Source organism: Equus caballus, chromosome 8, assembly GCF_041296265.1.
Source record: "Equus caballus isolate H_3958 breed thoroughbred chromosome 8, TB-T2T, whole genome shotgun sequence".
NCBI classification, from domain to species: Eukaryota; Metazoa; Chordata; class Mammalia; order Perissodactyla; family Equidae; genus Equus; species Equus caballus.
In genome coordinates, this window is record NC_091691.1 from 4,514,348 (window position 1) to 4,527,241 (window position 12,894).

At 50.2% G+C, this 12,894-nt stretch overlaps 1 protein-coding gene across 2 annotated transcripts; it reads left to right on the top strand.

Moving 5' to 3' along the window:
• The first annotated feature begins 437 nt into the window (after positions 1-437).
• LOC102147531 (uncharacterized) lies at positions 438-12,505 on the top strand. Of its 2 annotated transcripts, none has more exons than XR_011441290.1 (7): positions 438-1,721; positions 1,852-2,087; positions 2,322-2,445; positions 4,355-4,566; positions 5,248-5,485; positions 5,607-5,711; positions 12,278-12,505. XR_011441290.1 is itself a non-coding variant. In XM_023646797.2 (7 exons), exons 1-7 carry the CDS (start codon positions 1,463-1,465, stop codon positions 12,450-12,452), a joined length of 1,182 nt encoding a protein of 393 aa, XP_023502565.1. In that variant the 5' UTR covers positions 438-1,462; the 3' UTR covers positions 12,453-12,505. The 2 variants fall into 2 exon arrangements, 1 of the variants encoding a protein (XP_023502565.1); XM_023646797.2 differs by having other exon boundaries at positions 5,248-5,318.
• Positions 12,506-12,894: the final 389 nt, after the last annotated feature.

Genomic DNA, 12,894 nt, shown 5'->3' on the forward strand with positions numbered 1-12,894 from the left:
CACATGCTCATCTGAGTCCTAGGCCTGGCCCCTTGAGTTCCTCCATCCCAAGGTCACCTGACTCAGGCCTGTCCTCCCTTCTCCTGGGCTCCAGGTGCCATGGCTAGAAGTGGCCACCCTTACTTCTGTGCAGATTCTGTACCCACTGGCTGGAGACCCCCTTGCAGCTGTTTCCTGCCCTTGCTTGGGGAGGCTTGTTAACTCAGGGCTCTGCTCGAATGTTCCCTCCTGGGGGGAGCCTTTCCTGGGCTCTACGTCATCCGGTATCCCTCCAGCAAAGCCTGCCAGGTTGCAATTTTCTCTTTGTGGCTGGAGTCCTCATTAGACTGGGAGCCCCTGAGGGCAGAGACCACGTCCTTTTCTTTTACTCTTGGCAGTATCCTACACAGAGGAGGGACCCAAAACACTTTTAAAAAAATACAAGTAGATATATAAAGTGTGAAGTATTGTTAGCATACCATGATGGGGGAGGGGTGAATCAAGAGTCTGCTTGACTCCTCAGAGGGTGCTTGTCCTGTCTATAAAAAGGCACATACTAAATATTTTAAAGTCAAGCCTCATTTTGTAAGTCACGTGGGGTCAGAAAGTGGAATGGAGATCTGAATCCAGGTGTACCTGTCTGCCTGCACCCCTAGGCAAACACACAGGCCGGACTTCTTCCTCCTTGGTTGTCTCCACCTTGCTCTCTGACCTCAAAGCAGGAGGAAGTGGGAGCCACCTCCTGTGTTGGAGAGAGCTGAGCCTAGGGGGCTGGTGATTTGGCGGCGGGAAGTGAAAAATCTCCTTAGACTTCTCAGGAATGCTCCATGGATCTCAGGGTGGGGGTGGGGGGGATGTGGGGACAGGAAGAAGCAGTCCAGCGTGCACCCCCTTCATTAGTGACAGGGGCGAGTGGTGATGTCAGTGCTGACCAAGTAGGAGATAGGGAAAAGAAGCAGGTTTGGGGTGGGAGGAAAGAAGTTGTGTGCCAGTCTGGATGTGTTCAGCATGAAATGCCCAAGAAACGTCGCTTTCGGACACTTAGATGTGGGTCTGGAGCTCAGGTGAGGTCTGAGCCTGAGACGCAGGTTAGCGTTAGTTAAGTCACCTCTGGGTGGGGACCAAGAAGGCAGTAAGATTGACCAAGATGTTATAGTGAAGAGAGGAGGACCTTTTGAAACGGGTAAGGAGGGGCTGGAGATGCCAGTCAAGAGGCCACCTCGAGTAGGGAGCAAAGAAGCGGTTATGAAGGGGAGGAGAGGACAGAAGCTGGAGAGGGGTGGTGCTAGATGCTAGAGAGTAAGTCAGGAGAGGAAGAGGGTGAAAAGTCCGGGGATAGAGGAGTTAGGGGCAGACTGAAGTCCTTGCGGTGTTGTCTACAGACCGTGAAGATGGGGAGCAGCCGGGAGAGGGAGGAGACTAGCCTCTGGGCTAGCCGAGGGATGAAGGCTTTGAAGAAGTTGGAAGAATCAGGGTGTGGACCATGTTCCTGGCGTGGCCATTGGCCAGCACCTCATCAAAGTCCTGCTGGATCCCAGCAAAATCCTGCCTCTGTCCAGCGCAGCAGCGTTCGCCCCGTCGAAGGCGCGACAGCGCATGCCCAGAGCGGGGGAGAGGGGCATTGTCACGTGTGGCCGTCTCCCGGGGATGGGCCCCGCCCGCGGCCTCTGGGGGGATTGGCTGGAGCGGTCGGGCGGCGGAGGGAGCCAGCGGCGGCGCAGTGGCGGTGGGGCGGCGAGCAGGTACGTCCCGGCGGCCCGGGGTGACCTGAACCCGGGCACTCGGGAGCGGCGCCTGTGCCCCGGCCCGGGGCGGGTGGGGGCGGCGCGCCCCGACCCCGGGTGGCCCCGCCCGACGTGGCTCCGCCTGCAGGCAGCTCCTCTCAGATGGAGGTCCTGGACGAGTTCGACAGCGAGTTCCCCCAGAGCGTGACCTTCTGCCAGCTCATCTCCGAGGAGGACTTCGAGAGGCAGGCGGCGACCTACACCGAGCGCGCGCTGCGCCGCCTCTTCCGCAGCATCGACCGCAACCCGGCGCTGGCCGAGCGGGTGGTGCGCAAGAGCAAGCAGGCCGAGTGCGAGCGGCGCGGGATCCTCTCCTTCCTCTGGGTGCGGGCCGGCGGGCGGGCTGCGGGGAGGGGGACCGGAGGGCGAGTGCTGTCACCACCCTCGCCTGCTGCCGGCCAGGGCGCGGCTGGGGCATCGAGGTTGGGAGGGGGGCGCCGTCGGGCCTAGCTGGAGCTGCAGGCTAGTAGGGTTTCCCAGAGGCCTGAGGCGGCCCGGCTTGAGGAGTGCAGGGGGCGGGCGTCTCACCCGCCCGGCTTCCTCCTGCTGTTGTCGTAGGCGAAGTTCTTCTGTGCCGTCCAGGGGGAGCTGAACTGCTGCAACAGTATGGGCGCCGCGGAGATGCGTCAGCGCCTGGAGCAGCTGAAAAGGAGGATCCACCGCGCGCACGTCTACTCCCAGGGTGGGGCTCACCCTCTGCCTGGCTCCAGCAAACCTGACCCAGGACCCCTCGTCGCTTTGGCACTTTAAAAAAAAATGGGGGGTTTATTTTTAAAGTCAACACTCAAGTACCTTTCACCTGCCATCAGCAACCGTCCCCATCTCACCAGGCTTATTTCGCTCTCTAGACCCCCTTTTTCTTTTTCTGGAGCATTTTCAGGGAAATCTCAGACATCGTTGTATTCCTGAATACTTTAGAATGCTTCTTAATAAAAAAAAAAAGGACAGTTTCTGACATAATTACAATATTACAGCTGACATGGTTGACATCGGTTCCCTAATAGTAGCTGATACTTACCTAGTCCGCAGTCAGAACTCCCGGGCAGTCCACAAAAATCTTCCTGCACTTTGTCTGTGACATCAGGACCCACCGAAGCTCAGACGCTGTGTTTGGGTGCTAGGCCTTGTAGGTTCCTACTCACTAGGGTGAACATATAACTTGTGTCCATATTGGGACACTTGTAAGAGCAGAATGAATGGGGGCCATCTTAGTGACCCCACAGGGATGGCAAACAAGGATCTGTGGCCAGGTCTGTGGAAGCCCCTTTCGAGGTGGGATACCCTTACTACCCACCCCCCATGCCACTGACTTGAAGAACTGGGTTGTCCTTTGGAGTATCCCACTTTATGAGTTTTTGTCTGTTGTTATGGCCCACTGGTGGTGTTTGCTTGGTCCCCCTCTGCCTGTATTTCTTGGACAGGTGCTCTAAAGCCTTGATCAGGTTCAAGTTCAGTTCTTTCCGTGCGTTTGTGTTCAGTGATACACTACACTAGTGGTGGGGCGACTTTCTTCTGCATCCTGTCGGGAGGCCCAGCTCCCTGGGGGTCGTACTTTCCATGATGCTGATCGTACGGGTGCTTTACATCACCGTTTCATCCGACGGCTGGACCACAGCACATGTGGCTATTACCCGAGGTGACATCAGTGTTATGTGGCTCTTACCCGAGGTGACATCAGTGTTATTTATCTTTATTTTATAGAAGAGGAAGTAGAGGCCCAGGGAGGTTGGCCAACATATACAAGGTCACATAGTAAGTAGGAGAGCCTAGACTTGAACTCAGGTCTTGGGTACTCCAGGGTGCAGGCTCTTAGCCTTCAGGCCAGTGCTCCCTGGTGGTGGTTATTGTCACTCTAAATGAGCCACTCTGACGGGCTGTATGAGGAGCTTGTTAACACCCACTTGCTGGTGGTCTCCAACTTTGGACAGTAGAAATAGCTAGATTCATCAAATCCGGTAGAAAGACCTAACATGGAAGGAGGAGAGGGGGCTTGCTTCAGAGTTCTTCCCCTCAAGAATTCCTTCCCTGAGCCCACCTCTGCAAGACCTCCTCCATGCGGGTTTCCTTAGAGAGGAAGGGCCCTTTGTAGACCCCCCAGGATTGCCCTGGGGCTGGTGTAGTCAGCGGGCTCACAGTTCAGCACCTGGATACCCCATGAGGGTGCTGGCAGACTCAGGAGCTTTCCACGAGACTTGAGGTGGGGGTGGCGGGTGAGTGACCCACCTGTCTGGGGCCAAACCCAGCCCTCTTTAGGGTGACACTCATCACTTCCCGTGAAATTCTGCCCTTAAAGTCAGACAGTCCAGGCGTGGCGGATCCTACCTGTGCCTTGTACAGTTGGAGCTCCCAATTCTGCTTGTAAGATAGACGCAAAAGGACCCTTTCCCCGTGGGGTAGTTGTGGGCTTGGTGAGATGGTGCCTGTTGGCGCCTATTGACAGCGGGTCCAGGCATTGGTGTGTGGTGCCCTTTGGGAGCCTGCCTCCCTTCCTTGTTGGAGGGACTGTGTGAAGACCCCACACCACTGTGTTTGGCCCCCACTCTATCCTGTTCTGGCCATGGGGTAGGCGCTCACTGGCACCTTTTTCACAGATGCCAGGAAGAAGAGAAGGAAGCCAAGATTGAAGAAACCACAACCTATCCTCCTGCGAGAACAGTCGACCTCCCCGTGCCTGCCACCAACCCTGCTGCCACCTCCACCACAGCCACCACCTGCCACCACTATGGCCTCCGTGGTGGCTCCGTCACCTGTCTACACTATGCCAAGGGTCTTTGGTCCTTTCCCTCCGCTGCCCAGCAAGTCGGTCAGTGGGCACATCTCCCACTCCATGTGGCCCTGGGAGGGGCACTCTGCCCCCCTGCTCAGAACCACCACAGCAGCTCTCCCAGACCCACAGCAGTGGCTCTCAGAACTTTGTTTTAAACAGCAGAACACTCTCTGCTAGCAGTCTTGAGTGGAGCCATGCTGGATCAAGTAGATAGAAGGGGGGCTGCTCTGGTTGGAGAGTCAGGGTGAGGCTGAAGGCACAGCTCCACCTGCTGGCCTCAGCTGAGCAAGGCAGCCCCAAGCATCCTGGGCGGAATCCTGGGGTTCCCAAAATACGGGTGGAGAACCAGCTCCCCCCACCCCATGTCTCCAGCCCCATGTCCACCTCTCCCTCTGGGTGTCCTCCTCCACGCCCCCGTCTAAGTGCCTCTGTAGCGCCCTTCCTAACCACCTGCGCCTCCTGACTCCCGCCTGTTCTACACTCTCACACCAGGTAGCGCCCATCCCCCAGGCTGGGTCAGGACCTCTTCAGTCGGCTTCCAGCCCCCATCCCGTCCCTTGTCCCCCTGACACAAAACTCAAGGTGGACACCGAGGATGAGCCTGACATATTTGCTGATTGAATGAAAGCCACATAGTTCTCACAGTTCTTGTATAAGGTGTTTTTCTTCACGGTGAGGCCCCCAAAGTTGTTCTGAGATTTCCTTTGTTTCTTGCAGATGGAAAAATTGGAAGTTTCAAGGTCTGAAGTGAAATTAAACTGGACTGGCCTGTCATCAAACCCAAAGAGGTGGAAGGAGTTTATTCTGGGCTTGAGGCAAACGAAAAAGGAGCATTTGGGAGAGCCCGTTGTGTGCCATGCTCGGTTGCCATTTCTTCCCCACCTCTGAGTTAATCCTCACCACACTCCTGAATGGTGGCTATTCTCATTCACAGGGGAGGAGTCCAGGCTACGAGGTCTGCTCTGTGTACAGGAGTCCCTGTCGCCTGTCACAGACATGTGCTCTGAGGCTGGGGAGGGCCTGCTTGGGAGGAGACCAGAGCTGACGTCCCGTGTCCACCCTCCCTTGTCTTGCAGCTGCATGGTTGATCTGACCCCCTTGGTCCTCAACCCCGGAGGCTTCCATTTCTCGTACCTGGCCAGAAGCAGTGCGCACAAGCTCCATTGCTCTGCCTTCCCCTGGTAAGCGAGCCTCTGAGCCTCCCTGGGGCGGGACGCCGTCCTGGCCTGGCGCCTGCCCTGCTTCTCACTGGGATCATGGCAGTGTGTGTGAGGGCCAGAAAAATGTTCAGTATGATGGTCCTTTCCACTTCCAGGAAGGACCCTAATGTAATCAGGGGTGCTGGAAAAGTTGCTCCCCCTTCCTAGTGTTTGTAATGGCAAGAAATCGGAAACAAAGAGCTCAGAGGCCCACCGGAAAGGGAACAGTTCCATCAACCCCGGGCGGCCCTATGGTTTATACACCTGCCTGTTTCGCAAAGCGGGGATTTATGGTATTGTGAAGTATTTCCTGTGACATTGATGTTATTCCAAAGTATGATTTACACTGACTGTTTCATTGCAGCAGGTGACTTTTGTAAAGAAAAATAGAGGGGCCGGCCCCGTGGCTGAGTGGTTAAGTTCGCACATTCCGCTTCGGCGGCCCAGGGTTTCGCTGGTTCGGATCCTGGGTGCGGACGTGGCAGCGCTCATCAAGCCAGGCTGAGGTAGCATCCCAGATAGCACAGCCAGAAGGACCTACAACTAGAATATACAACTATGTACTGGGAGGCTTTGGGGAGAAGAGGAAGAAAAAGGAAAAAAATAAGATTGGCAACAGATGTTAGCTCGGGGCCAATCTTTAAAAAACACAAACACCTAAATTGTTTTTTTAAAAAGACTATTTTTTAGAAGAGTTTTAGATTCACAGCAAAATTGAGCAGAAAGTTCACATATGCCCCTTGCCCTCCCCCCACAGGCACACCCGCCCCGTTATCGACAGCCCCCACCAGAGTGGTGTAATTGTTACACTGATGAACCTACACTGACACAGCATTATCACCCAGAGTCCACAGTTTCCGTTAGGCTCTCTCCTGTTGGACACTCGATGGGCTTGGACAATTGTATAATGACCTGTATCCACCATCATAGTGTCACATAGAATAGTTTCACTGCCCTAAAATCCTCTCTGCTCCACCTGTTCCTCCCTCCCTCCCCACTAGCCCTTGGCAGCCACTGATCATTTTACTGTCTCTGTAGTTTTCCCTTTTCCAGAATGTCATAGAGTTGGAATCATACAGTCTGTAGCCCTTTCACATTGCCTACTCTCACTTAGTAATATGCGTTTAAGGTTCCTCCATGTCTCTTCATGGCTTGGTAGCTTGTTTCTTTTTAGTGCTGGATGGACCACAGTTTATTTATCCATTCACCTACTGAAGGATGGCTTGGTTGCTTCCAGGTTTTGGCGATTATGAACAAAGCTGCTGGAAACATCTGTGTGCAGGTTTTTGTGTGGACCTAACTTTTCAGCTCCTTCGGGTAAATACCAAGGAGCACGATAACTGGATCACATGGTAATAGGTTTAGTTTTGTAAGAAATGGCCAAACTGTCTTGCAAGGTGACTGTGCTGTTTCGCATTCTCATCAGCGATGCGTGGGAGTTCAGATGACTTCCTATGTAAGAAACTCCCACAGCTCTGTAAACCTGATTCTAAATGCCCGGTTGAAAGAAAGTTTACCCAAGAGGACACCCAAAGAGTAAGCAAAACTTTAAAAACATGTTTGCTCCCTTAGTAATGAAGGATGTAAACGTCAAGGTTGCTGGGATGTATCGTATATGCCTCTCAAAAAGCCCATAGTAAAGAGAATTCTGTGCTCTCAAGGCTTTAGAAAGAGACTCTTTTTTTTTTTTTTTTTAAGATTTCATTTTTTCCTTTTTCTCCCCAAAGCCCCCCGGTACATAGTTGTATATTCTTCGTTGTGGGTCCTTCTAGTTGTGGCATGTGGGACACTGCCTCAGTGTGGTTTGATGAGCAGTGCCACGTCCGCGCCCAGAATTCGAACTAACGAAACACTGGGCCGCCTGCAGCGGAGTGTGCGAACTTAACCACTCGGCCACGGGGCCAGCCCCGTAGAAAGAGACTCATTTTTGCTGTGAAAATATTATAAATTGACTTTGTCCTTTTTAAACTTCTTTTATTGAGATAATTCACATAGCATACAATTCACTCATTTAAAGTGTCTACTTCAATGGCTTTTGTATATTTACATTTGTGCAACTATGACTACAATCTTTTTTTTTTTTTTTTTTGGTGAGGAAGATTCACCCTGAACTAACATCTCTTGCCAATCTTCCTCTTTTTTTGCTTGAGGAAGGTTAGCCCTAAGCTAACATCTACATCTGTGCCAATCCTCCTCCTCTTTGTATGTGGGTCGCTGCTTCAGCATGTCTGATGAGTGGTTGGTCTGTGCCCAGGATCCGAACCCACGAATCCAGGCCACTGAAGCAGAGTGCGCCAAACTTAACCACTACGCCACAGGACCAGCCCTACAATCCAATTTTAGAGTGGGAGAAAATATTTGCAAATCAATTCAACAACAATGAAAATAACCTATTCCAAAAAATGAGCAAAGGACTTGAGTAGACCTTTCTTCAGAGAAGATATACAAATGGCCAATAAGCACAGGCAAAGATGCTGAACGTCATTAGCCATCAAGAAAATGCAAATCAAAACCACGTAAGATAACACTTCATACTCACTAGGATGGCTGTGATAAAAAAGACAGACAAGGGGCTGGCCCCACGGCCAAGTGGTTAAGTTTGCACGCTCCCCTGCAGTGGCCCGGGGTTTCGCTGGTTCGGATCCTGGGGGCAGACATGGCACCGCTCATCAGGCTACGCTGAGGCGGCCTGCCACTAGCCACAACTAGAAGGACCCACAACTAAAATATATACAACTATGTATTGGGGGGATTTGGAGAGAAAAAGCAGAAAGAAAAAAAAAAAGAAGATTGGCAACAGTTGTTAGCTTAGGTGCCAATCTTTAAAAAAAAAAAAAAGACAGACAATAGGATCCAGCCCAGTGGCGTAGCACTGAAGTTCGCCTGCTCCACTTTGGTGGCCTGGGGTTTGCAGGTTCGGATCCCAGGTGCAGACCTACGCACTGCTTATCAAGTGACGCTGTGGCCAGCATCCCACAGTAGAGGAAGATGGGCACAGATGTTAGCTCGGGGCCAATCTTCCTCAAAAAAAAGACAATGACAAGTATTGATGAGGATGTGGAGAAACTGGAATCCTTGAGTGTGGCTGGTGGGAATGTAAAATGGTGCAGCCATTGTGGAAATGGGTATAGTGGTTCCTCAAATGTTAAATCTAGAACTAATATATCATCTTGTAATTTCACTCCTGGGGATAACCCCAAAAGAACTGAAATAGGGACTCAAACAGATACTTCTACACAAATGTTCGTAGCACCACTATTCACAATAGACAAAAAGAGGAAACAACCCATTTGGCCAAGAGAGACAAAATGTGATCCATCTGTACATGGAATGTTATCCACCCATAGAACGGAGTAAGTTCTGATGCAGGCTACAAGTGGATGAGCACTGAGAACATCACATGGTAGGTGAAATGAGCCAGACCCAAAGGACAACCTATTGTACGATTCCACTTACATGAAGTATCTAGAACAGGCAGATTCATAGAGACAGAAGGTAGACTAGAGGTTACCAGGGCCAAGGAAGAGAATGGGGAGTTGTCGCTTAATTGGTATAGTTTCTTTTTGTGGTAATGAAAAACTTCTGGAAATAGATAGTGGTGATGGTCACACAACATTGGGAATGTACCTAATGCCACCGAATTGGACACTTAGAAATGGTTAAATGGTCAATTTGATGTTAGTTATATTTTACTACAATAATAAAGAAAGAAACCCCAGCACCACTTAGGTGTCACTCCCAGCCCCCCATCCCTCAGCCCTAGGCAGCCACTGCCTACTTCCTGTCTCTCTGGGTTTGCTCACTCTGGACTTGTCATGTAAATGAAAGCAGACAATAAGTTGGCTTTTTGTGATTGGCTTCCTTCACCTAGCATGCGTTCGCAGGGGTCATCTGTGTCTAGCATATGTCAGCACTGAATTCTTTCTTTAGTTTCTTTTTTAAGACTTAATTTTTTTAGAGCAGTTTTAGGTTCACAGCAAAATTGAGAGGAAGGTACAGAGATTTCCCATACATTCCCTGCCCCGACACATGCGCAGCCTCCCTCATTAGAGCCCCCCCAGCAGAGTGGCGCAGTTGTCACCACTGACAGACCTGCGCTGATGCATCACGATCACTCAGCGTCCACGGTTTACCTTAGGGTTTACTCTTGGTGGTGTACATTCTATGGGTTGACTTTCTTTTTATGGTTGAATAATATTCCAAAAATAAAATATACCACATTTTAGTTATCCATTGATGGGTTGATGGATATTTGGTTTGTTTCCTTTTTTTTGGTATTTGGCTATTATGAATAATGCTGTTACCAACATTTGTGTACAAGTTTTCGTGAGGACATGGTTTTCAGTTTTCTTGGGTATATTCCTAAGAGTGGAACTGCTGGGTCCTATGGTAACTCTCTGTTTACTATTTTGAGGGACTGCCAAAGACGCAAGCCCCTTATCAGACATGATCTGCAAATATTTCCTTCCATTCTGTGAGTTGTCTTTTACTTTGTCGATGGCTTAGTCCTTTTGAAAGGCAATCTGTCAAAACATATCAGGAGGCATAGAAGTTCTCAAATTCTTTGATCTAGTATTTTTAATCCTGGAAACTGGCCCCAAGGAGTTGATTGAGAGAAAAAAAAAAAGAAGCAATTTATATAAAAATGTTTATGGCAGCATCAATTAAAAAGAGCAAAACTGGAAACAGCTTAAATGTGCATTCACATAATTATGGAATGCTATGCAGACATTAAAATTATAAATGTGGTTATGTAGGTTCAGGAAGTACATCTAAGTGGAAGCAGTAGGCTATCGGATCAGGAGGAGGTGGGCTGGAGGGGCAGGAAGGTGACTAATTGCTGGGTGACAGATGAGGGGTTGTCAGCAGACACTTTTGCAGTATTGCTACAAAGCACAATTTAAAAGTAAAGCACGATTGAGCACCATCAGGTCCTCACAGGACAGTGGAGCCGCACAGCACTTCAGGCTCACCATGAGGAGGTTCCTGTCTTCTAGCTTTTTCTAGGCACAGTTTTACAAAGTTGTGATCCAATTAGAAAGGTTTTTTTTTCTTTTTGAGGAAGACTGGCCCTGAGCTAACATCTGTGCCCATCTTCCTCTACTTTATATGTGGGACGCCTGCCACAGCATGGCTTGACAAGCAGTGTGTAGGTCCGCGTCTGGGATCTGAACCAGCGAACCCTGGGCCACGAACCAGTGAAGTCTGGGCTGCTGAAGCAGAACGTGCGAACTTAACCGCTGCGCCAGGCTGGCCTCCAGTCATTTTTTAAATTTTGCCTTTGTCACTTAACATTAAGGCCCTGGAGAGTAGTACTCTCTTGACAGTCTTTTGAACATGAGCTTCGCTGGCTGTGTAATAAACATCCAGTGTATGTGGTGCCGTCCCTGATTAACTCCACTGGGTGCTGTGTGTGAACACGTTAGGTGCTTCCGGTTTTCCTAGTATAGTTAGTGCTGGGATTAACATCTTTCTGTGCTAAGCTCTTCCTGAATTTCAGATTAATTTTCTGAAGTGGAATGATAAGGGAAAGGGTATGAACAGTTTTCAAAAGGACTACCTTTTTTCAGATTCTAAAATGACAGTATTTACTGTGAGCAGTTTGACAACTACGCAAAAACACACCAAATCACTCGTATTCATTCCTGCCGCCAGATATAACCACTGTTAGCATACATCTGTCTTTAGATGTAGGGTTTTTTCCCGTGGAGACATCTGTATACACGTACAGTGGTTTCTTACATAACTGGGAGGGTCCTGTCAGGCAGTTTTGTAGCCAGCTCTAGAATGTGTTTTTTCCCATGACTTTAAAAATAGCTTTACGTTCACCAATAATAATAGATACAAAATATTCCATCATGTGGATGGAACATCATTTACTCAATGATTCTTGCTTCTTGAGCTATTTCACTAATGGAGACAATTTGTAGGTTCTTGTTACATATGCCTTTCTGAGTGAGCTGTGCTCTCATGGTGCCATCACCAAAAATGGGTTATATTTAATCAGTTTTTAAAAGTTTGCAAAAGTAGAACATCATTCCATGGAAAAAAGTTCACGATACAGAAACAAATACATGAAATACGAGTCCCCTGATGCTAAGAGTTTCCTGTGTACCCTTCCAAATATTTTGTTTCTGCGTGTGCACACACACACATGCACTGGTTAATTTTTTAACCAAAGTAGGATCATGTTGCGTGTACTTCTCGGCAACTTGCCTTTTTCCACTGCTGTACCATTGGGGCGTCTTTACTCGTTGGGATATACAGACCCACCTCCTTCCTTAAACAGCTGCCGTGTAGCCCACTGCATGGCTGTACCATGGGCCCTTAGCCATTCCCTGACAGACGTTTCGATTGTTTCCAGGTTTCCACAATCACAAACATTGCTGCCATGAACACCCTTGGAAAAACATCCATGAGAGAGGTTTCTGGGAGTAGAAATGTGTTGAGAGCCATCCTGCAGCCTGGGGTTTTGTCGTGGGTACCTCTGGGGGCCCTGCGTGCTGCGGTCCTCCCTCATGGACGTGTCTTGGCTGTCTCCTGCACAGGACCTCAGCCTGTAGTGGCTCCCCCAACACTGAGGAGACGCCATCCCCTCCTGTGAAGTCCTCCATCTTCACGCCGCCTGTCCTGCTCAAGTTCCAGCCTGTGCCCAGACCCAAAGATGACTCAGAGAAGGACCCTGGCAGCACAGAGTCTGCGCCCCGAAAGAGGAGCCCATAACGTCTTCCCTTTACACTGTGGCCGGAGGAATGAATAAAGTTCCCATGGCGGTGCTTTTGTGCAGGGCTCCCTAGGGCTTGTGTAGTCCCGCAGGCTCCCTCCAGCCTGAAGAGGTTGTCAGGATAGTGCAAGCCTGAGGCCCTTTGGCCTGAGCCCACGCGCAGTAGGTGGTCGGGTTGGTGCCACTGTGAAGTCCCCTTGCCTGCACGCTAACACGTGCGCTCTGAAAGAGAAACACAGAGTGCATGAGGAGAGAGTGCTGCCCTTCCCTTCAGTGACTCTGTGGCCCCTTTGGGCCTCACTTGACCCCACTGAGTTGGAAGTCTACCGTTTTTTCCTACGCTCAGCGCATAAACACAAGCCTTCTCCAGGTGCAGGTTTACAAACAGTGATCTGTTCCCTTTCTGGAGGAAAATGAGCTGGTGGGACTGTTTCCAATTTG

Coding starts and splice junctions, on each gene's coding strand:
- LOC102147531 (XM_023646797.2), top strand. CDS start 1,463: ATGTTCCTGGCGTGGCCATTGGCCAGCACCTCATCAAAGTCCTGCTGG. Junction 2,088..2,321: donor GGATCCTCTCCTTCCTCTGG/GTGCGGGCCGGC, acceptor CTGTTGTCGTAG/GCGAAGTTCTTCTGTGCCGT. Junction 4,567..5,247: donor CTCCGCTGCCCAGCAAGTCG/GTCAGTGGGCAC, acceptor TGTTTCTTGCAG/ATGGAAAAATTGGAAGTTTC.